This window comes from Trachemys scripta, chromosome 19, assembly GCF_013100865.1.
Source record: "Trachemys scripta elegans isolate TJP31775 chromosome 19, CAS_Tse_1.0, whole genome shotgun sequence".
Lineage (NCBI taxonomy): Eukaryota > Metazoa > Chordata > Testudines > Emydidae > Trachemys > Trachemys scripta.
The window spans coordinates 7,954,693-7,978,562 of NC_048316.1; the positions used below are offsets into that span (position 1 = coordinate 7,954,693).

The 23,870-nt window shown below is 46.1% G+C and overlaps 1 protein-coding gene across 1 annotated transcript; it reads right to left on the reverse strand.

Moving 5' to 3' along the window:
• Positions 1 to 3,267: 3,267 nt before the first annotated feature.
• Positions 3,268 to 19,524, reverse strand: SCNN1D (sodium channel epithelial 1 subunit delta). The gene is made up of 12 exons (XM_034753445.1): positions 19,208 to 19,524; positions 17,258 to 17,501; positions 15,994 to 16,187; positions 11,469 to 11,572; positions 11,106 to 11,269; positions 9,813 to 9,911; positions 9,150 to 9,267; positions 8,085 to 8,163; positions 7,603 to 7,660; positions 6,096 to 6,151; positions 5,380 to 5,455; positions 3,268 to 4,328 (listed from the first exon to the last, which is right to left on the reverse strand). The coding sequence occupies exons 1-12, from the start codon at positions 19,522 to 19,524 to the stop codon at positions 3,915 to 3,917; spliced, it is 1,923 nt and encodes a 640-aa protein (XP_034609336.1). The 3' UTR covers positions 3,268 to 3,914.
• Positions 19,525 to 23,870: the final 4,346 nt, after the last annotated feature.

Sequence of the window (23,870 nt, forward strand, 5' to 3'; positions counted from 1 at the left end):
ATGCTGAGATTCAGAGGCAAAGTTTTCTCCCCCTTAAAACACAAATTGTCCACATATTAAAATATACAAGGGCAATATCCTTAATTCAAATTCTAAGAAGTTCTCAAGCAGCATTTTTCTTACTTTGCCTGTCTATAACTTTTGATTATTATCAATAGGCCTATTTTTGTTGCTTTGTGGGTGTAGCGTGAAATCGACATTTACCAATAAAAAAAACCCTGAATCCTTCCAAACCTTGCTCTACAGGGTTAGGAGTTCACATTAATGAACAGCAATGCACTGCCATACCTATTGCAAATAATATTGGCACTAACACAACATTTTATATGTCAATGTTCTGTACACACAGTAACTAATTAATCCTCCCAGCATCCCGGTGAGGCAACTAGAGGTTCATTTTCCCCATTCTTACAGACTGAGGGAAATGATGATGCAGCGTGATTAAGCGACTTGCCACGCAATGAGGCAATGTCAGAACTCCGGAGCTGCCGATGGCCAGCCCTCTGTTCACGTTATTGTTCGGATCTAGCAGAGTCACGGGCTCACGCTGCTCTTCAGTGCTCTAGTTAATTACTAGAGGGGGGCCCCCCAACTAAAGGCTGGGATCCGAACACCCTTGACTTGGTGGCTTGGGGCCATCTTTAGTTATTTCAAAGCCCCAGGATCGCGTCACAGAAGCTGGGATCACAGCCAGGGCTTTCTTCTTCACTGCAGAGCCTTCCCAAGGACTGTAGCATCTGCTCTGCTTCATGGTCCATCAAAGCCTGAGCTTAGCAGCCTGGGTTTTCCACTGCGGGTAGGGTATATAAGAGTATCTGTGTATACGCACGTGGTGCTATATAATGCTAGCACAGTGGTAGCAAGCACATGATGCAGACACACATTCCAGTTTGCCGTACTCTGGATGTATTGGGTAGCTCTGCTTAGGAGTCTCCTTTCTTCCTCTCCTCTCATGTCCCCGAGGCGCTACGTCACGGCAACCCTTCTCTGGCTCAGAGTGCCAGTTGCACGCGAACAGTGCAAGTCGCATCTCTCCAGGCCCAGCTCAGCACGCTGCCTCTGCAGTACTCTCTGCCCTTGGCAACCTGGCAAGTAAACTCAGCAGACCCTGTAGACTGCTAAATCCACAGCCTGTTTGGTTAGCAGAGAGAGGGGTGTGCTCTAGTGGACTAAGAGGGGCTGGGAGCTGGGGTCCTGTGCCAAGATCTCACACTGATTTGCTGTATATCCTCGGCCAATTCACTTAAACTCCCTGCCTCTCTTTCCCCACCTATAAAACACAGATAATGACTTTACCCTGCCCTCTCTCCAGGGTGTTGGGAGGATTAACTAGATACTGTTTGCACAGCGCTAGCATCGGGATTAAATAACTCCACTAGGTATGCTGCAGCACTAACAAAGAAACCAGCGCACATCAATCTGAGGATCAGAAAGATCTGGGGTCATAGTCATTAGGAAGGAGAGTCCGGTGTTTGTGCTTAGATTTTCCTTTGGCGCATTAGACTTGCTCCTGGAGCAAGGGACCTGCCGGTATTAATAACACCGTCATCTGTGCCACTAAAGGAAGAGGAAGATACCTACGGCTCGTATATACAGTGTGTATCTATTATGAACTGTCACCACACTTCCAAATGGAGGCACTCCTCTGCCCTGCTGCAGAGGGCAGCCGCCATTTTGGGCCTGTGATAAATGAAAGGGGGAAGGGTTGCTCCCTTTTACGGACACCCAGCCAGCCAGTTAGCTTTTAAAACCCTCTTAGTAGTTGTTCTCTACTTGCTTTACCTGTAAAGGGTTAAAAAGTCTCCCTGCATAGGTAAAAGGAAGGGAGTGGGCACCTGACCAAAAGAACCAATGGAAAGGCTAGAACTTTTTAAAATTGGGAAAAAAATTTCCCCTTTGTCTGTCTGTGTTCACGGGGGAGAAGCAGAGACAAGCCTGGAACTATGCTGTAAGAAGCTTGGGGCCAGGTATGAAAAATCATCTGAATCATATCTAGAAACTACTCACTTGAAACCCCCAGATATGTAGGTAGTTCAGGAAATGTCTAGGAAGACGCAATTAGGTTTATTTCTGTTTATTTCTTTATGGCTTGTGGCCTCCTCTGTGCTAAACCCAAATGCTTTTGTTTTGCTTGTAACTTTTAAGCTAGACCTCAAGAAGGTTATTCTTGATGCTTAATTTTTGTAAGTGGGTTTTTTTAAATCTAGCAATAGCCTGAGTTTTCAAATGTATTTCCTTTCTTTTTGTTTTTAATAAAATTTACCTTTTTTAAAGAACAGGATTGGATTTTGTGTCCTAAGAGGTTGTGCACATGTTGTTCAATTAGTTGGTGGCAACAGTTGATTTCCTTTGTTTTCTGTCTCAGTTCTTCCCCGGAGGGGGGTGAAAGGGCTTGAGGGTACCCCATGGGAAGGAATTCTCAAGTGTGCCTTCCTGGACTCTCAAAGCGGTTTTTCCACTTGGGTGGTGGCAGCAGCTACCCATCCAAGGTTAGAAAAAAGCTGTAACCTTGGGAGTTTAATACAAGTCTGGAATGGCCAGTATTAATTTTTAGAATCCTTGTGGGCCCCCCCACTTCTGCACTCAAAGTGCCAGAGGGGGGAATCAGCCTTGACAGGGCCCTAATGCCACCAGCTGCGGAGGAGAGGCATACACTGTGCTCTCTCTGTGGATGCTCCTTGTTGATGGAAAAAACACAACATCCTGCCATTTTCTGGGGTAGGTCTGGGGAGCGGTGCTGCGGGGAGTGAGCGCCAAGGTTTTCAAATGGTATCTAGGCACCGCTAGGGGCTTAAATACATTGATGAATATGGTCTGAATTGCCTGGATCAGGCCCTAACATTTCAGGGGAGGATACAGATGCACTTACAGAAGCGTCAGTGAAACCAGGAAAATTTACAAGGCATTTTCAGTTTTACTTCAGAGGCAGGGGAAGATGAAACATTGATTTGAAGGCACAAGGTGGTCACAGTCTGAATTCAGAACATTTTATTTATTTAAAAAGTTACAAAACACATCAGTGCAAGACTCATTAGTTCCTTGTTAATTCTCGTTTTCAGTAGAAATCAAGGCTAACAACTGGAGCTGAATGAAATATATTCTTCCAAACATCAACGTTAAAAATAAGTCTCTATATTCCTTTGTATAGACACATAAATAACTGTCAAATATTAACATTAAGATTGTATAAATATCTCTTAATAATATAAACATGCTGCAGCAAAAATGCAGCATGTTTTAAAGTTCTAAGCAACTCAGACACCAGTTATGAGAAAAAATGTTATTCCCTCATTTGTTCCAATCCCTCCCCAAAAAATTGAACGTCATGTGAAAGAATCTAGGTTCAGCACAATTGTGGCCCCACCATGGATTCCCGTGTATCATGCTCACAGTGAAACAGCAGGATTACTAAGAAGAGAAGCGCTGCCTTGGAAATGATGTTAGGATTACAGCAGTCTTGTGTTATCACATCCTTTGCTGTCCCAAAGTGGTGTTAACTGATAGAACATATGCTTGTAAAATGCTGACTGGAGACGTTTTTATTTATGGATAGGTTAACTTTTAACTCAAGTACAGTTATGAAATGCAGATGGGCCTGTCTGAAGCCAGGAGATGTCCAGTCAGATCTGGTTTCCTCAGGAGCGTTTAATCTAGAAGTTATGATAAGCTTTTATGAGGACTGGGCAACTGCTAGGGATACTCAGAATATAGTCCAAAGAAAAACACTTCTGAATTACATCAGGGCATTGCACGATTCCTGAGACCACTGCACAGGTCAGATACCTAGATGCCACTAGAGAAGTAGCAGACAGAAATGCCGACTGCATCCAGTGTGTCGGTGAGCTCCTAAAGCCATGTCTGTGGAATAGATCTCATAATCTTTACATATGTCTCTCAGTTCCACACACACAGTATTAGCTGTTTAGGTCTATCTCTATGCTGTGATCCTTGATATGCCGGAATCCATTAAGCACAACGTCTGGGTTCAGCTCTGGTGTCGGGGTCTTGTTACAAATTGAGTGGAAAGGTAAGTCGCCGTTCTTGGTTTTGGCTACGGTCCCAACATTCTGGTTAGTCCAGATGGAATTCCAATCGGCAGCGAGGTCCTCATGCACGGCTCTATAATTCTCTAGGGTCAAAGTTACGCTGGAGATGGCAAGGGGTTGGGCCATCTTCAGCGTCTTCTTTGCCTTGAACCGTCGATAGCAGAATATGAGAGACAAGACCATTATATCCAAGAGCAACTCAAACATTTCAACCACGGACAACACCGAGGACCCAAACCACAGACTCCACTGACTTCCCATGTTGGACAAGAGCAAATTCACCTGTGAATGGGACATATAAGGATTGAATGGTTATATTGACAGGATACATGGTGCAACTCATGAAATATGAACTTATTGCATTTCCCCAGCAGGTGAATTAGCTAGGGGTGGGACAACTCAGCGCTTCATGTGTTCTCTAGCTCGAAATCTTGGCTCCTTAGAGTTTTTTTTAATTTGGGGGAAGAGAGAGAAAGAGATTATTTGATTTTGCTTTTATTAGAAGTTTAGTTGCTTAGTGCAGTTCATGCCGATAACATAGGTACCAAATCAACAGTCCCAGGGAATGAAATCCAAAGGGCAAATACAGCACTGGCAGCAGAGATGCAGGCTTCCCAAGCTGCACTGTCATTTTTTGTCAGGAGGGAGTCCCCGGACATGGGGCTGGACGGAGAACACCAACCCATTTCCCCTGGGATGAAACACCAGCAGACGCTAAGAGGTTCCAGTCTCTGCCAACCCAGGTCAGCTTCAGACCAGTGAGCTAGAGGTAGAAGACTCCGCCCCTGATTACTGATCACCTTGGTTCGCTGCAGTACTTTGCTTTTAATCCTAATGGTTTTCCAAAACTTTTCCAAACGCAGCGGGAATTGTGACACCCAACGCTCTGCAGGGTTCTTTCCCCCAGACAATTATTGCAATGCCTGTGCCTGCCCTCAGTGTAAACCCTTTCGCCTGGATCCTGAAAGTCCATGCACAAGGCACAGCAGAGTGTGACAGATTTTTCCACCCCAGCCTGAGTGCATGGCAACATCTGCTCTGTGTCATACCAATTCCTTGGTAGCAAAAGCCTTATTAAACAAGATTTTCCCTATAAAGATTAATCTCAGGGTAGATGTTGGTAGGGGACAAAGTTAGTGTGGCACTGTGTATTTGATAATATCTTGTGATTTTATTTAACTCCATGCTTCAGGGCATAATCTGATCCCCATGTTAGGGTCAGGAAGGAAATTCTCCCCAGCCATTTGCATCTTCCCTCAGAAGCGTCAGATGTTGGCCATTATGAGAGTCAGGAATGAAGACTAAAGCAATGAGCTGATCCAGTACTACTTACTGTGTACACTGGAGATTCATCCACAGACTGGTAATTCAATTGCTGGTAGAAGATATTCACCTTGGCGATGTCTCTCCTTCAATGGAAAATGGGGAACAGTCAGAGATAGGTTCCCTGCACGGCATTCCACCAACTCTAAGTTTTGCTTCTGAGTTTGATTTTTTTAAAACAGAGAAACCCTACAAGTAGGCCTTTAAACTGGGCCAAAGGGTGTCTAGCAACAGATTTAAATGGCTAAACAAAAGGAGGATAAAAAGCCTGATTCAAACCCCGGTCAAATCAGTGGGAGTCTTTCCAATCAATTTCAATGGGCTCTGGAACATGTCCAGAAAGCCTACCAACGCAATGTTTTGTTGCTAAACCATTTGTCTGTGTAACTGGGATGTCAGATTGAACCCCTATATCATTGAGGTCATCGTGCTAATGGTCTGGCTGGCAGGCTGCGGCCCATGGGTTCTGGGGACAAGGTTTGCTCTGCATTGACATAGTTGTTTTCTTTGCATGCTGTTAGGCTCTGGAACTGTCTCAAGGGAAGTGAAGGAAACTTCACCACCTGGGACATAGTGAAGTGGGGAGAAGGGATGGGATGTCCTCACAGGTCTTTTTCCATCTTTGACTTCTACGATTCCATGAGTACAAATAGTTCAGGATCTTTTCCTAGTTCAGGTACCTCTGGGTGAAAAATCATGCTCCGATACCTTCTCTTGGTGACTAACCTGTTGTGGGTAGAATTATATCCCTTCTGCCGACTCAGAATCTGGCGGACCCAGTCCTGCAACACAGTATTTCTATGTTACTGGCATGTTGCTGCTTGGAACAGGCACCAGATAACCACCGTTGTCATTTTTATGCCTCAGGTTCAGTAATTTTCCATATTCCTTCTGCCTTGTGGGGGGAGCCACTGTGCTTCCCTCCTGAGGCATATTGAACATAAGGTACATTTCACCTCTGATAACATGAGTATTGTTAGATCCCAAAAAAGATCTAGTAGGACATTTGAAGGCATGGGATTTAAATACAGTGATCACCAGTAAAACAAGCCAACAGCACAGGAGTATCACGGATCATTGCCCCCTCTAAGGACGGGGAAATAGTCACATGGTAGTAGCTCAGATATGTATGGACAGCGTTCTTAGAGGGCAACCACTCAACTAATTGAGTCTTTCGAAAACACACGGATATCAGCTATTGTGTAATGCATTTGTACCTACATATGCCTCCATTTCACATACACTTATCACTAGGAGATATGTCTCTAGTGGCCGGTTGACGTTAGATCATGAGAAATAGGAAGACGTCATCTATATATATCACGAAATCTGAGCATCTCACAAACAGTAACTCACAACACCCCTGTGAGTTAGACTATCATTAACCCCATTTTATAGGGCACTGAGGCCCAGAGAGGTTTAGTGATGAGTCCAAGATCACACAAGGAGTCTGGAGTGGAACTAGAATTGAATCTAGACCTCTTGAGCCCCAGTAGAGTTCCTTAACTACAAGACAATCTACCCAAACACATTGGCCATTTTGGTTTATTGCAATCCCAACGTTCTGTCTTGCCTTTCCCCCAGAGCTCTCAATATCTCCCAGGTCCTGAGGCATGTTCTGTCTTGTCTTTCCCCCAGAGCTCTCAATATCTCCCAGGTCCTGAGGCATGTTCTGTCTTGTCTTTCCCCCAGAGCTCTCAATATCTCCCAGGTCCTGAGGCATGGGTCTACAGAACCCACTTATATCCTTGACTCCAACTACCTATATAGCAGGGGTGGCCAACCTGGAGCTCCGGAGCCACATGCGGCTCCTTGTATAGGCAATGACTCTGGGGCTGGAGCTACAGGCGCCAACTTTTCAATGTGCCAGGGGGTGCTCACGGCTCAACCCCTGGCTCTGCCACAGGCCCTGCCCCCACTCCACCCCCTTCCTGCCCCCTCCCCATAGCCTGTAGTGCCCTCGCTCCTCCCCCCTCCCCCCCAGAGTCTCCTGCACGCCAAACAGCTGATTGGGAGGTGCGGGGATGGGGGGTGTGCTGATTGGTGGGGCTGCCGGTGGGTGGGAGGCGCTGGGAGCGGCGGGGACGGGGGAGCTGATGGGGGGCTGCTGACGTATTACTGTGGCTCTTTGGCAATGTCCATTGGTAAATTCTGGCTCCTCTCAGGCTCAGGTTGGCCACCTCTGCTATATAGTTTCCAAACATGGTGTATCCATATTCGCTCTGTACTCTACCTGAGACTTTGTCGAGGGCCATTTCGCAGTCCCCGCAGACAGCTTGTACCACGACTCCCTGGGAAAGCACAAGGGAAATTACAGTCACTGCGACAGAAACGTGGATGTGTGCAAGCCCAGTGAACTCTTTCGCCACACGCGGTTTTGGTGGCTTGCCCTTGACACTCCCAGGGCATGAGCAAGTGTTTGCTACGTGCACCATAATGCAGGGAATTGTGTTTCCCCGCGGCATCAGCAGCATCTCTCATGGCAGGCCCCTGTATCTTACTGTACTAAGGCTCGATCCTGCATAGTGCCGAGTGCTCTCAACTCCAACTGATGCCAGTCAGAGCTGGGGGCCCCCACGTGACAGGAAATACAGGCCTGGACTCTGCTCAGATCATGAGTGACAGTCTCTGGTTCTAGGGATAGCACAGAGTGCACAGGGCCCGCCAACTAGCTCCACCCTTATCAGAATCCTTCCCCTCTGGCCAGTGACTCACCAGCACGGTTTGGGACACTTGGCGAAACAGCTGAGGTGGTGATCGGCCAGCCTGTTGTACAGCTGATAGAAGCAGTGCCCTGGAGGAGGAGATGGGAAGGAACAGACTCAGACAGAGCTCCCCCAGGAAATATGCTATCCCAACCCCGGGATGGTCTGGCACACCATGTTCTCTCGTGCTCTGCTCTGTCCTGCCCCCACTTCATAGAATCATAGAATATCAGGGCTGGAAGGGACCTCAGGAGGTCATCTAGTCCAACCCCCTGCTCAAAGCAGGACCAATCCCCAGTCAGATTTTTGCCCCAGATCCCTAAATGGCTCCCTCAAGGATTGAACTCACAACCCTGGGTTTAGCAGGCCAATACTCAAACCACTGAGCTATCCCTCCCCCTTACGAACAACTGCAGATGGCTTGGTTAATTTCCCACCTGAGTGCCAGGGTCTTTCTCCACTGAGGACTTAGACTTTAAGTTGAGGACTACTGCATGAGTTACTTGGTGAGACATCAACCAGAAAAAGGAGAAAGAGATCGATTGCCCTTCTATGAATGGAAACTGCACAGACAACCCGTATTACTTGGACTCGGTAGGTAAAATAGCTCGGCTGCAGGGTTGGCTTTGGCAACGCATGTCCTTTTTTGTTTTGCGCTGCTAATCTCTGGGGAAGGTGATGCTTACTGGCATTAGGATAGTTAAATAGCCTGCCATCCGTGTACGGCTGGAGCTGCCCCCGGCAGAAGACTAGGAGGTAGGATACAGCCCTTTAAGTCTCTTTGGGAAGGAAACACCCCTCCAGCCCCCCGAACCTTTTGAAAGCTAGACAAATGCCAGGTAAAGCGCCAGACTAGAACTAAACTCTTCCCCGCCCCCATTTGTAATTTAAGCAGCAACATTTTTCTATGGCAAAAGGCCAGCGAATTATCTCATTGGGCTGCCAATTACCAGCTGACTCTCGGCAGCATCAGTCCAACTACATGGTAGTCCAGCAATAATCGGAGACGCCCCCTGTTCTAGCAAGAACTATTCCTACCAGGCCCGGCCTGAGATTACACGCCTTGCGCCATTACCCCAGGCAGGATGCTTGTTGTAGTTACAGTATTCGGCGCCAGGAGGCAGTGGGTAGTAATAGTAGCCGCAGCCGCATCTTTCAACCATTTTGTCCTGGAAGCAGGAGTGCAAACAAGCCTGAAAAAACAGAACGCTGGGTAAGTCTGAGCTCCTTTGGGTCCTGATCTTTGCCCACGAGCAGCGTGTGATCGCTGGAGAAGAGCTGCAGCTCTTTGCCTTGCAAGAATACACAGCGTATAGCCATGGCGGGATGGGGTGAAAGGGTTTCAAATACATTCACCCCGTGGGTGGTGCTCTTGAGAACTTTGCAGGGCCTATAATAAATATTGCAGACTTCCAACGGATGGGGGTCTAACAAACATCATAACCACACAACCTATTGGAGGGCACAAGAATAACCACAGCGGAACGGAGCAGCAGTCCATCTAACTTAGTATCCGGCCTCCGGTGCAGTGCTACAAGGAGGTGACAACTCCAGTGTTCTGGGTACCACCTCCGCCACTCAATAAAAGAAGTTGTCATGTCCCACAGTATGCAAGTTACTTCTGGACGTTGTCATGTCCCACAGTGTGCAAGCTACTGCACTGCCAGCCTCTAACTCATTGCTTTGTCAAGCAAGGTTTGAACGGTGCGACAAGTCCAACCATCTGCTCGGACAGTACCTGCAGCGTGTAGGAACTGTTGTACAGGAGTTTTACATCCACATCTTCTCCGTCGACTGTGCATTTTCCATAATTCCCACCCAAGCGATGCACCTCGTCCTGTGGACACAGAAAAGAGGCGTATACAATTATGGAGCATTAATACGGAGCTCCAAACGCAGCTACCACTTTACACAGAATAGTGCAGAATAGCGCCCTGTCTCTGCCCTGATGAGCTTCAAACGTAACACACACAAGACAGACAGCAAAGCAAGCGTTCAGGTAAAGGAGACCGTGGAGCAGTGGTAAGCAATTATTTTTTGTCAAGGTCCAAATTTCTTGGTCAAGGTCCAGACTCCAGAGAAAATACTACAAAACCAATAAATAAAATAATAATAAATAATAAATAAAAAGATTCCACAGTCCATTCAAACGTATCTGGTGGTCCGGATTTGGGCCGCAGTCTGCCTTCTGCCTACCCCTGGCATGGAGGGATCAGTGATCAGCAGACCAGGGATTCCAGGGAGGAGTGGGTTTGAAGAAGGAGAGCAGAGGGATGTTCCAAGTGCAGGTGTGAAGCTAAGGGCAGAAGACAAAGGGGCAGCAAGGAGAAAGGACTGGGTGGAGCAGAGGCCATGAGAGGAGAGGAGGAGGAGAGCATAAGACTGGAGGTGTAGGTGAGACACGACTGACATTCAAGGTGAAGTGGGGAGCTACCCTCTTACACGCTGACAGCAGGTGACGGGATTTTCTCTGCCGGGCCAGCGCATGTCATGGGCTTATCACAGTTCTCAGCCTTGCCGCTATGCCGTGGGTTACCAGCAGCGGCAGGCTCAGAGCCAGCTCATAGCTCGATCGCGGACCGAGACACAGCAGGGAAAGCGGAGGCAGCCCCGGCTCCACTGACAGGACATCACAGCCGAGGGGGGGGATGAAAACGGTGTCTTCTTCCCATCCCCCATGCCCTCTAGCACATTTTGTGTCAGTGATGTGCATTTCTAATAGGGCTCTTATTTATTATGTCATCAAGTGGAGGACCCTCCCATCCCACAAGCTGAAGGGAAGCAAATGGCTGCACACCCTTATTCAGAAGGTTTGGCTACAATACTTTGCCCTCCCTTAGTAACTTCCACCTGACACTCTCAAAGCACCTTACAAACATGAATGGAAGAGTCAGGCCTAGAACCCAGGAGTCCTAGCGTTCAGTCCTGTGCTCCCACCACAAGGCCATCCTTCCCCTCGGGCCCGCCCAGCACCGGCCGAAAAGGAAAACGCACGGAGGAGAAACAGTGCCGCTGTGCCTGGCCTGCCCACCTGTCTGATTCCGATGTTAGTCGCGATCCCCGGTCTGATGTCGAACCACTCATGCTCGAGGAATGGCGTCTGATTGTGGTTGTGGATCATCACTTGCACGCCTGCCACCGTAGACAACAGCGGGAGGCGATCGTTCTGCTCCGCTTTCAGGATCAGGGAGAGTCCTGGAGACACAAGGAAAGGAAAGCATCTCTTTAAACTGCAACTCAGCAGGGCAAGCCCTAGGAAGTGGGGCGTCATCTCTTCCATCCCCCGTGTGTATGTAGGTGTTGGAAGGAAGCATTGTTAGAGGTGTTTACAAACTGGATGGGTGGAGTGGTATTTGCTTTGTCTCCTTCCCCTGGTCCTGGCCAAATAACGTACCATAGGAAATTCCAGGTTTCGATGCTTTCCAGAAGAGGTCTGTCCCCTCGCTGTTGAAAGTGTAGCAGCTTCCATAGACCTGGTGGTGAAAGTGAATGTAGTCGCTGGAAGCAAAAGAGTTCAAATATTATTTGTTATGGCTGAACCTCCCCGCCACGTTAGTATTGTAATGTGGCCACGGGATCCCACTGTGCTAGATACTGCACAAACATAGAATGAAAAGACAGGCCCTGCCCCAAAGAGTTTACAATCTAAGACTTGCTACGGTCTCCTAACAAACTCTTCCTAGGATACTTTCATACAACCCAAAACAAAAGAATACACTAATTAGCGGCCAGCCAACAGATAGCTACCAAGTAACAGGCACATGTCAATCCCCTTCTTATGCTTAACTAGCTCAGTGTTGTTTACACTAATCACAACTAATCAAATATACTTGTACTTATATCATGCTTGCCATCTGAGGATCTCTGAGTCTTCACAAAGCTGGGAAAGCATTATCTCCATTATACAGACAGGAAAACCAAGGCATGGAGTGATTAATTGAATAGCAAGTGAGCGTTAAAGGCAGGAGTAGAACCAGGAGTTCTGACTGCCTTTTCCCTGCTGTAACCACTGTCTCCAAGGTCCAGGGTGCAGGCTAGGCATTTTTAGCTCAAATTTAAAGCAAAGATTTGGCTTCTCCAACCTCCCTGCTTCATTTCTCTTGTGCTATAATAGTGCATCAGGTGATGGGACCCTACACAATGCCTTGAATACCAGTGCCAGTCAGACTCAGCTCTCACACCATGTAACCTTACGAGACATATTTTTCATATACACAAAGAAGTTTGAGGTGGACTGCCTTTGTTAATTTAATCTCTCTCATTGCCTGGGACCTAATTCAGGGCAATGTATTAACTCCAAGACTGAATTTAGCCCTTGAGACTTCCCTCCGGTGATCTATTGGGTACACAAGACTTTCTCTGAGAGCACTTAGGCAAACATTTCCTTGCTGTTTTTTTTTTTTTTTTTTTTTGTATGAGCATTTAATATGCTTTCTTGTTAGGACACAACTGGATCCAAGCACACGCTGGCATCGACAGCCTTGGCTATGCAACAGGAACAGCCAGTGCAGTAGCACTTAATTACCGAGACCGCAATCAGCTGCAAAGGGAATGGTGATAACCCTGCATAGCTTCTTCAGTGTCACAGAGTTTATGGCCAGAACGGACTATTAGATCATGCAGTCCTGACCTCCTGTCTATCACAGGCCATGACATTTCACTCCGATAGCCCCGTACTGAGCCAAATGACTGTAGTCTCCTGAGGACTCGAATGTCTTGGTCTAAGACAAAGAACAAGAGCGACCAAGGTGCCCTGATTAATGCCCTAGCAGGGAATTGCTTAGGGGCAATACATCCAGATGATTCCAGCAGGCGTAGTCCACCCCACGCTGCAGATGAAGGGTGGAAGGCCTTCTGCTGAGGCATCCCTTTGTCAACAGGGAGCTGGTGGGTGGGTTTCCAGTAACCAATATCCTCCTCGATTTGATCTCATTCAGTTACAGTAGGCTGCCCTGTCTGGGTAACTACCCAAGAGCTGGCTTGGTGGTGTGGCAGAAGTGTCAGCTTCTGAAGGGCAGGACTGTCCAGAGCAAAGCCAACAGAGCAACAATCAGCAGGCTTGACGTTGTGGTAATTATCCTCATACTCCCCTGGCCACTGGAGAAGTTGAGTTAGGTTAGATCATTCATAATGAGCTGTCTGTTTGCAATTCAGACATCTGTATCTCAGGGAGGCAGTGCGGGCTGCTGGTAACACCCCAGAACTGAGATTCAAGAGACTGGGGTCCTTTTCATGATGGCCATCACCTTGCTAGGCGACCTTGGCCAAGTCAGTTCACCTCTCTGTGCTCACTTTCCCCCTCTGTAAAGCAGGGACAATAGTCCCTTCCCACCTTTGGAAAGCACTTTGAGAGCCTTGCATGAATGGTACTATATATAAAGCACAAAGTATTATTACTAGACAACAGCCAGAGCCACAGAGGCCTTTGTTCAAAGCTGTTTGTTGCTTTACAGTAATAACCCTGGATAAACACTTTACCATAAGATTCCATGAAAGTGCTGGGGCTCATTTGTTTCGGGTGCTTGTTTGCAGCTGACTGGTAGGGGATTTGCTTCCCTAGTTCAGACTTGAGAGTTGGTGCTTTCCATGCTCTGGGATTTACCACTCCACTGGTCTGTACGTTCCTGCACAGGGCAATGCTGGAGAGCTCATGGGCAGCGCAATGAAGTTATTTACTGGACTTGGGCAGGTTTGCTTTGGGTTTATTGGACTGTTCTTGCATTGTGGTGCAGCCTCTGGGTGGCACCGTGGGTTGGTTTACTTTAGCTTTTACCCCTGCAGACACAGGGATCAATATGTCACACAAGGGACATTTTGCAATGAGTCCAATGGTAAAACCACCACCCAGCCTGGTGACCACCCCCTGCTCTCTGCGGGGGCAGAGTTTTGAATTGGTTGGTCATCCTTCCAAAGACCACATCTCAGTGATGTTGTTCAGAGATGTTCTGACCCATCTCCATCAAAAATTCCTGCAATTCCTGGAAATACCGACATGGACGGTTCAATTCAGACTAATGCCTGAGCACCTTGATTTCGCGTCTTGTTTAAGCCCCAGTGGACTGGTTTCCTCAGGCACAAGGGCACAGTTTCAGACACCCGCTGTTGATTTCACCTGGCGCTTATGCTTGTCACTGGACCAGTCTGGCTGAACAAAATGCTGCCCCCCTCTTTCTGCTCTGCTGAAGCAGAGCTTTTTATGCTGTTCTCTTGCCTCTCCTGTTATATCTCAGTCCTGGGGACGGTCAGGCTTTGAACTTTGTTGTGCCAGCTTTTGGAACGTGTGGTATTTTCCTCCCTCCAGCAGAAAACAGATCTTCTCTGACTCCAACTGCCTTTGAAGGCAGGAGCCAAACTTGTCTCTAATAAAAAGCTGCAAAACCACAGGTATTTGCTGCTGTTTGGGATGTATGTGGTTTTTGTTTTGAGGTCAGCCCAGTTGTCCCTCAGATGCACGGTGGGAGGACATTTAAATTCTTGTGTCTAAGCTTGTTTTACTACAAGCCATGAGAAACTACCGCAAAGCCAGACACCGAACAAGGACAGGTCTGGAGAATCCCCTCAACACTAACAAAAGGGGAAAGTCCACAATTGCTGTTTTCTACATCAAATATGATCCTTTATCTTGTCCCCCTTGCTCCATTAGTCTGTTCAGCGACTGCAATACAAATAACTATTCATCTGAGACCTGTCCTATTCAAAGGGGTGGGGGAAGGGGGGTGTATTGATAAATCAGAGTCCCCCAAGCATGCATACAAAGCAGTTCCCAATCAAAAAGATGAATTTCCTATATTTAATAACAGAAACAACAGGCGGCATTTCTGCAGCTCTTGCTACAGGGTGGCAGACATGAGGCCCTTGCACAGGGTTCTTCTGTTGAGGTATCCCATCCCTTAGCCATGCATGAAGGTGCAATGGAATTCCACTAGCTCCTGCCGGGTTGATCAAGGGGGGTGGGAGCCTTTCCCCGGGGCAGAAGAAACTCTGAACTGTGACAGAGAAGGTTCTGCCAGGAAAACTCCAGGATGTGCCAAACTTGGGAGAAAACTCAAGCCGAGGTCGATATTTTGGTTGTTATGAATGATCAATAAAGCCAACCCTGGACTATATCCGGAGGGTCAGATGCTCAGCTGGGGTCAACTGTCATAGCTCCGTTGAAGTCAAGCTACATCAGTTTGCTCCAGCTGAAGATCTGTTCCAAAGATCAGTGCATTCTTAGGAGCAAAGAGGCAACTCCCACGGCTTACCAGGGTCTATTAGCCATTCACTCCCCCTAGCCTCAAACCCCCTCTGCGAGGCAGGTGTATATTGGTATCCCCATTGTAAATGGAGCTACAGAGAAGTTAAGCGACTGGCCCAAAGATCACATAGCAAGGTGGTGGACCTTGGGAATAGAAGCCAGGAACTGGCTCCCAACCCTGTGCTCCAGCCACTAGGCCAGTTAAACGATGAGACCAGTCCACTGCTCTAACCACGAGACCCATTATCATCCTGAGAAAAGATTACACCTTTTATTATAATTATGTGAAACTTCTCTAGTCAAATCAGCCTCCATATCCTTCCTCCCTAGTGAGGTTCTTACTCATGCTAGGAGCTGGCTGATCACACAAGCATCAAAGCAACTGATTCCTGCAGTTAATTGCAGCAGGTGTGCCAGGCAGAAGTGTCAGCAAGACATTAAATCAACTTCAAAGAGAACAAGCAGCTACTGCTTCTGGTGTGGGGAGAAGAGAGGAAACTGTCCTCTTTAGTTTGATCTTTAACAAGGGCTCTCACATTTCGTCCGTCTGCCCATCATGAGAGGTGCTGAACTTCCTCCACTCAGCTTTCTCCTCGCAAGCTCTGGCATAATTCCAAGGTGGATGGGAACGGATCCCTTTGTCCTTTGCTAACCCACAATTACCCCCTTGGCAGGTATTTACCTCTCTCTGCAGGGCTCCCCGTCATACTGGCAAGAGTAGACCAAGTTTTGTATGTGCTCTTCATGAGAAGAAATGTTGATTATAACGGGTAGCTGGGACATGATATTCATATAGTGAAACCTGTACCACTCTTGAATGGTGTCTACCCCAGACGAGTAGGCCTTGTAGAAACAATTCCCACCTGTGGCATTGCACTGGGGAGAAAAGAAAAGGAGAGAGGGAATCAGAGCCCACGTACAGGAGCAGTCCAAGGGACTCCGGCTACAGAAGATGCAAGATGGTGTCGTTAAGAGCAACGGAGGTGAGGTGGATTTCTGTCCTGGCAGTACATGAGCCGTGGGGGCAGTCTAATGTGTGGGGAGTGAGAATACAGCTCAGCCACACAAGACCATGTTAGACGTGTCCCCAGGACTCTTGCTGGGGTCACTCCTTGGACAGGCGAAGGAAGAGAAGCATTGTTTTTAATTACCTTGCCAGAAGAAAGGGTAAAGTTGGTGGAGGCACTCTTACAACTAATGAATTTTGGGCCAAACTCTGAAGTGCTCTCACTTCTTACTGAGTCCTTAGCCGGGGGGAACACCCACTGTCGGCAATGAACATCAGCCTGAGTAAGGACCTCAAGATATGGCATGGTGATAATAAATAAGTCAAAATAAAATTGTTTGGGCATCTCATGCCTTGTCAGCTTCACTTCCTCGTTGGTTTTGAATTCCATGTCTACTATATCCCCATGTTATAGATGAAGAAACCAAGGCACAGTGAAATTAACTGACTTTTCCAAGGTCACAGATCTTTTCTATCTATGTGTTAAGTTGATCATTTTTAACACACCCATTCTCTCTCTCCTTCCCTTTACACACACACACATTTACAGTTGTTTGTTCTCTCATTTCTGGTATTGCTGGAAGGATCTTGCAAAAACATGGACTATGAAAGGCTGCAAAACAATGTAGGATGTAACAATGTATAATTAGATGCTAGCTAATTATACAAGCTCTATCTATTGACATTCCTTGAATGTGGGTTGTTGTTGAGGAACCCCTATTATCCCCTCTCTCTACAAGAGTCTCAGAAGATAGGATAACAAGTAAAGGATTATGGTAGGGCTGGGATCTCCCCAGAGATCCTCAGACCCTTCATTAGGCTCTATTGTTTAAATGCACCTATGTTCTATTTAATCTTTCGCGCAGAACAGGTTCAGTTAAACTTGTTGCATGGATTGGATGGATTACCTAACAAGCTGCAGTTGCCTGGTTACACTTACCAATTTAAAGCCCACTTTGAAATGTTTCTTCCTGGACCCGGTATCAGGTTCCTTCAGCATCACCAGTGAAATGTGGCGGTTCAGTTGGAAGCTGGAGCTACTCAGATTGGCTGACCCTCCCTTCACGCTGATATCCTTTTTATAACGGGAGGAAAAGATGGAAGTTTTGTAGCCATACAAATTAGCTATTGCTTCCTCTGCCATTTGGTCCAACTGGGCCAGTCTCTCACTGACTAGGTCAAACCTATAGGGGACAGAAATAATAGGAGTGCATAATTGTCTATTTGTACACACATGTGGTTTCTTTTAACATTGGTAAAAGTTCAACCTCTAGTCCACTTTAGTTCTTGGCATCTCTGTTGGAAAGGCCAATCATGGTGGTGAGTAGAAGGCATCCAAAATGTTCAGACATTATGACAGATATTGCAATTTCCTGCAAGATCTTTACAAATCTTTACGGTATTAAGTTTAATTATCCTAATGTAAAGTTTATGTATTATTCTGGGCCAGGATTGTATATAGCTTCTCTAGGGGGAAGAGGTGATGTAAGACCTGGATGATCAAAGGACTATATGGAACAATGTGCTAGACAAAAATAGACTTTTGGGATAATCCGTGTGAAGCGGATTTTCTGGGAAATATCCACAGGGAGGTGAATGCAAAATTCCCCACCTCCGGTTATGCAAAACCCAGCCATTTGAAACTATGCCCTGAAGAATGGGCCTTTGTCAGCTGATCACCTGTCACATGAGGGCAAGATCAAAGGCCCAGGCTTATAAACAAAAGACTGAGTTATTCATGGCTGTTCTGGTTCTGAATCTGAAACAGTTGTGAACTTGTAACCATGGGGAAAACCAAGCTGTGGATTGGGGCTAACACCTTCCAGAGCCCGAAGCTGACGTCGGAGTGTATTCATGTGTTCTTTTATTGTTTTTAATATGTTTTCTCTGTAATACTTTCACCTTAAGAATAAAGGTGCTTGCTTATAAAGAGCTGGATGGGGATTTGTAACTGCTGGTAATTACAGCTGTTCATAGCCTTCGAAGAGAAAGCAAAGCTTGGACACTGGTCTGTTTCGGCAGTCTGGCTTGCTGGGAATATCACAGCATAAGCTGGGAACTGTGCAGCCTGGAAAAACCCTGGTCTGGAGGGAAAGAGTCCCAGGTCTCTGCACAAGAGAGGTGATGGCTGAGGATCTGTGAGCCTAGAGTGGGTGCTCTGAGTGGACCACAGAGAGGGAAATACAGATGGAACGGTGACAGAAATAGTCTGATGTTGCTATCAGTGGCTGAAGTTCCAAATCTTAGCCCTCAGATTGAATGTTCAGATTTGCAGCCATCCTGCTCTTGCTTGCAGAAATGCCTATTTATGCAACCAAGTTAGGTAACTGCTGCAGGCAAATTAGGTAATCGCACATTACGTAATTTGAATGTAATTGAATGAATATTTGGCCCTGAAAGTCTGGGCCCCAGACCATATGCAAACAGTCCCAGGGATGTCAATAGGACTATCCCTACACAGAGTTACTCGCATACATAAGTAGTCTTGCAGGAGCAGGTTTTAACTAGCAATTAGATATCACTATGTGTCCAGCGGCCGTGATCTGTTGATTAGATACGAAAGACTTTACAGTAGCTACATATTTCAGGGGAAAAGTACTTCTACTGGTACAGAAAATCAATTAGTGAAGTCAAAGCAGCCCCAGGGACCCAGCTCTTCTACTCTTGAATCTGGACTTAAAGTAAGTAAGTTTCTATGCACCATCCTTCATGACAAACTAAGGTCTGACTCCAAATCCACACCAAAAATAAAGTTGTTGCACCCCAATTCAATCCGGGGTTCAATCCCCACCCACATCTGCACTGATAAAGTTTCTCATCCTCACTCAATCAAAGTCCAACCCCAAATCTGTGACGAAACCATGGCAGCCCTCCCCAAATGCTGCTCTACCTGTATGGGTCCAGGTTGCAGAGAGTGATGGCTGGAAACATCTTGGGCTCTGAGTGCATGGACATGGTCATGATGACGGGATAGGTCCAGTATTGGCTGAAGAGAAGAGCAAACTGCCAATAGAGCATCCCGAAGCTGGCAAGGAAGAGCAGGGTCCAGAAAGCCGTCTTCATCCGGTTGCTGCTCGAACACACTAGGCGGACAGTCCCGTGGATGGTAGTGTTCTTGCAGAAGAACTCAAACATGTCCTTGAAGGAGCTGTAGAACTCAATGAGGCCTTCGTCCCCCATCTCCTCATTCACCCACTCTTGCTCCATCCTCTAAGTCTGTTTCAATTCAAAAAGAAAACAAAAGGCTCTTGTCAGCCCATTAGAACCAACAGGTGCAGGCTAGCTCCCCATCGCTCCATGCCATGCAGAAAATGGGTTTCACCACCGCCACATAGGTGAAAGGGCTTGGCGCTCACACAGGTAACACCCAAAGTGCTCTTTGTTCCCAGAACTTGGACACTGGGAACTACTTAGTTGAGAGGTCAAGTGTTCTGGGGAGCGCCACGCAGATGAATAAAAACCCAGATGGCCTCAGCTGGATACTGACATTCCCGCGAGGACATTGGGAACTGTTACAAAGCTCTCAGGATGGGTGTGTGCAAATACATCTGGTGCTGCAGACCGAACTAAACGAGAACTTTTCCTCTTTCTCAATAAAACTCAAGTCTCCGATATACATAAAGCAATGTTAACACTAAAGGGTGGGGAGAATCCCCGTTGTCCCAATACATATTAGAGGGTCGGGGTTAATCCTGACGTGCCATGCACATCGATGGAGCGACATAAATAAATGAATAATAATTAATACAGACTTTGAGGCATTGGGTGATTTAGGGTCACACATGACCTTGATCTTGCTCAATTCTCATGCTTTGTATTATTCTGGAAGTGGTGCTGAGCTGGTCCCCTGAAGAATTGGCAGTGGGAAGAAGCCTGCCCCAGGGAACGACTTTGGATGTGTTCACAGAGGACTGGGTGGTATCCCATTGGAACTCTTTCCCCCCCGCAACCGTTTCTTTATTAAAGTACATTTTAAAGTGACTAGAATGCTGGTGAACGGCCCTGGAGAACAACATGCTCCATTTATACACAGGCCAGGGACAGCGTGGCTCCACCCCAGACCTGAAGGCACCACTCCCAGTGGGAAGAGAGAAAGTTCGGTCTCTGGGGCTGATTCAGTCCTAGGTTTCGCTGCTGAGATTGCCAACACAGGGCCCCAGTCAGGGCTAGCTGTAACAGTAGCTTCTGACCATTCAATGGGAACTTATTCCACGCAAGCCACCAAATCACCATAAAATGGAAGCAACTTTTGATCCCTAGTACCAAGGATTGGATTGATTTGCAGCCCATTATCAATCCCCTAAGCCAGCCAATAGCCTATAACGCCTTTTCTGCCAAATCTATTTTAAGTCCTCTCCCCCAAAAGAAGCCCTGTGCCTTTTAGGATTGGCAATAGAAAAAATGGACAAGGTGGGCTCCGGCACAGGGCAACTGTTTCACAGCATGCAGCAGCGGAACCCAGCAGTCTAGAAAAGGAAGTGAAGAAAACCACCCGCACCTTGTACAACACCACAGAAGGAATTTCCCTTGTTAAAATGCAATTATGCAAATTGGAGTTTGGCTACAACACTAAGGCTAACAACCTGCTCATAACAAAAATGCCTTGGAATCTTGAAATGTCCATAGATGGACATCAGGCTTCATGCTCATGAGTGCGTCACTAATATCTCTGCTTGTAGGTGTCCTCCAAGAGACAGTCCCTTAATGGACACACATCCTCCCCTCTAGGGTGCCCCCTCCTGCACAGACACGGCATTGCAGGGGACTTTGCTCAGATCCCCTCTGGACTTTTCCAGCTCCGGTGACCACTCCTGACTCCCCCTTGGGGTAATCTGTGGCCTAACCTGCCGATCATGTAAAAGTCGAACCCCTTCTGGTGTAGCCTGACCAAGTCCGAATAAAGATTCACGCAGGTCTTCCAATTAAAAGCCCTTCCATCCCTTCAGGCGTCACTAAAGCTCCCTTATTGGAGTCTACTTGTTCAGCCCTAATTCAGGGCTTTCATCCCTCAGCGACTTGTCTCCTTTGCAGTCTACAACTGAGTTCCCCCTCAGTCTACTGATACAGCTTAGCTCCTCCTCCTCTGGCCAGGAGACAATTAGCTACTCACCCTCCAGGTGCAGAGCATGATTAATTGGGTGCTTTCCACTGCCTTGGAGGTTAAGCCTCATCACACCCCTCCACCACTTTAACACCAAGCTGGGGCACTGGCCTAATACCAACCTAGAGGAACGAGTGCCATCTACTGAACCAACATCAGCATCACTTTCTGTAGGAGTCCAGCGTTCCCAATGTTACATCCCCTCCTGGAATCAGTATCTATTATGCTAGTAAGATAGGAGGTTGCTGGAGGTGATACTGCAAGTGTCACTTTATTTAACAGAGGTTACAAATACAAACATTACAGCAATTTTGAAGCTGACACACCAAGCACACAAAAACGAGGGGTGTTTTATTTATTAAAAAAGGACGATTGGAAGCACTTTCATGTTGATCAGTTCTCCCAAGTCTCTTTAAAACAACCAAAGCACTACAAAGTAAATTTAGAACCACATCCTTAGCTGGGGTACCCTTTGCTCAGAAGGCTTCAAGTGAGGTGGTCTTAAGTACATTGACCTTCACTCCAGAAGCCAGAAGGGGTTACTGCTGCCTCAAAGTACTTCAGTTGATTTCAGTAGGAACAGGAGTACACATACACACACCCTCAAGCAGTTCAGAGCGCACACACCATCTAAACGGGCTTAGTTTTAGGGCAGCAAGAAAACACAAAGAGAAATTGATCTAAGAGGCATGTCTGAACACTCTATTATTAAACAACTTTAAAGATACCAGGTCTCTTTTTTTCCAACTTGGATTACTTTTCCTATCTCCACAAAGCCTGTAACACAAGCCAAGTTTGACATTTCTGGCTGTTGAGGTATACAAGCAAAACATTCAATTGGTACAGAAAGGGAAACCCGATTTTTTTCAAAAATGACTGAAATGACTTTGTTCAAACTTCCTAAACAAATTAACCTTTGGACCTAGGGCAAGCAAAAGTCTGAATGTTCCAGCCCAGAAGGAATTTATTAAAGAAAAGTATGAGCATCTGAAAAAAGGGGGTGGGGGAAGGATTAGCACAAAAATTGGAATTTCACCTTTAACAACGTTTGCTACTGACACATCCCTCATTCTGTGTGTATAGTATATCTGTTATCTCTGGAGATATACAAGCATACCCAAGTGCAGCATTGTCCACTAAAGAATGCTAGTGGCTACAAAGCTTTATCTCTGGACATTGTTGCAGAAGGCTTAATCATTACATGTTGCTGTTTACGCTTGAATGCTTTTCAAGACAAAAAACATTGCACATGACGAGACTCTAGAAAGAAATCAGCATTAGCACTGTTGTGCATTGCTACTTGTTCTGGTTAAACAGCGAGCTTTTGCATTTCGTCTTATTGTTCCCCCTCCTCAGATTCAATCCTTTATTTCCCTGTATTTTTAAACATGATGTTTTCTCCAGAATGTGGAAAAAACACAGAGAAGCTGCATAGCATATTGAAAATAACATGGAATTATTCCAGGAAACATTAATGGTCATTTAAGAAAGCCTTGCTCATGATGGTTACTTTCAGTAAAGCAACAGTCTATTATTTGCTCAAGTGTCAGAAAATTCTCATGCATGTTATACAGTCAACTTGAGTTTAAAATAGAACAGAGAAACACATAATACACAGCAGAGACAAGAGATCATTCAAGTGCCCCTGTGTTAAACACACTCATTTCACGTACGCAGCTATGCATATGAAACACAAGTATGAAGCTTCAGAATAATGAATTTCAGGGTGTCACTGACAAGTTATAAAAGATTCTTACTTTCCTTTCTGAGACATGGCTGATGATTTCATATAATTAGTTTTTAAATAACTAATGAAAAACACAAATAAAGCTACATAGGGATTATTCCATATATATATATATATACACACACACATGCACTTAGCTACTATGGTGATGAATGTGGTATAAGAACCTATATAGAATAGAATCTGTTGCCTGTTGTATTTTCTTAATGTTCCCGGGTTGTCTTGCCTTGTTATTAACATAGCAGTTACAGTTAGACAGAGACCTAGCAGCGTGTTTAATAAGAATGATGAAGAGCTGTCAATCTTTGCAATAGCAATCATCAAAAGTGACAAGTTGGGAAGAAAATGCCAGTTCCCAGAAGAAATAAAGTTCCTTGTAAATTAAAAAAAAATGGACAGTGATATGTGCCCATGTATTGTCATGACTGCCAAAATATATTAATTCAATGTTCAAACATATACCTTGAAAACATATACAGTCATATATATAGAGAGAGTAATAGATATAGCTGTACATATTTAAGTTATGATATGATATATTTAGACATTTAAAAAATTAAGACTCACTGGCAAGGACTTCATTACTGTACGTTGGTCGTGGCTATGTCTTTGTAGAGCAGTATTTGCAGTAGCCACTAGACTGCCTGCAACTTTGTCCTGAGCAGAAGGCAAATCTTAGTCCAAAGCTTTCAGTTTTTCCTTTAT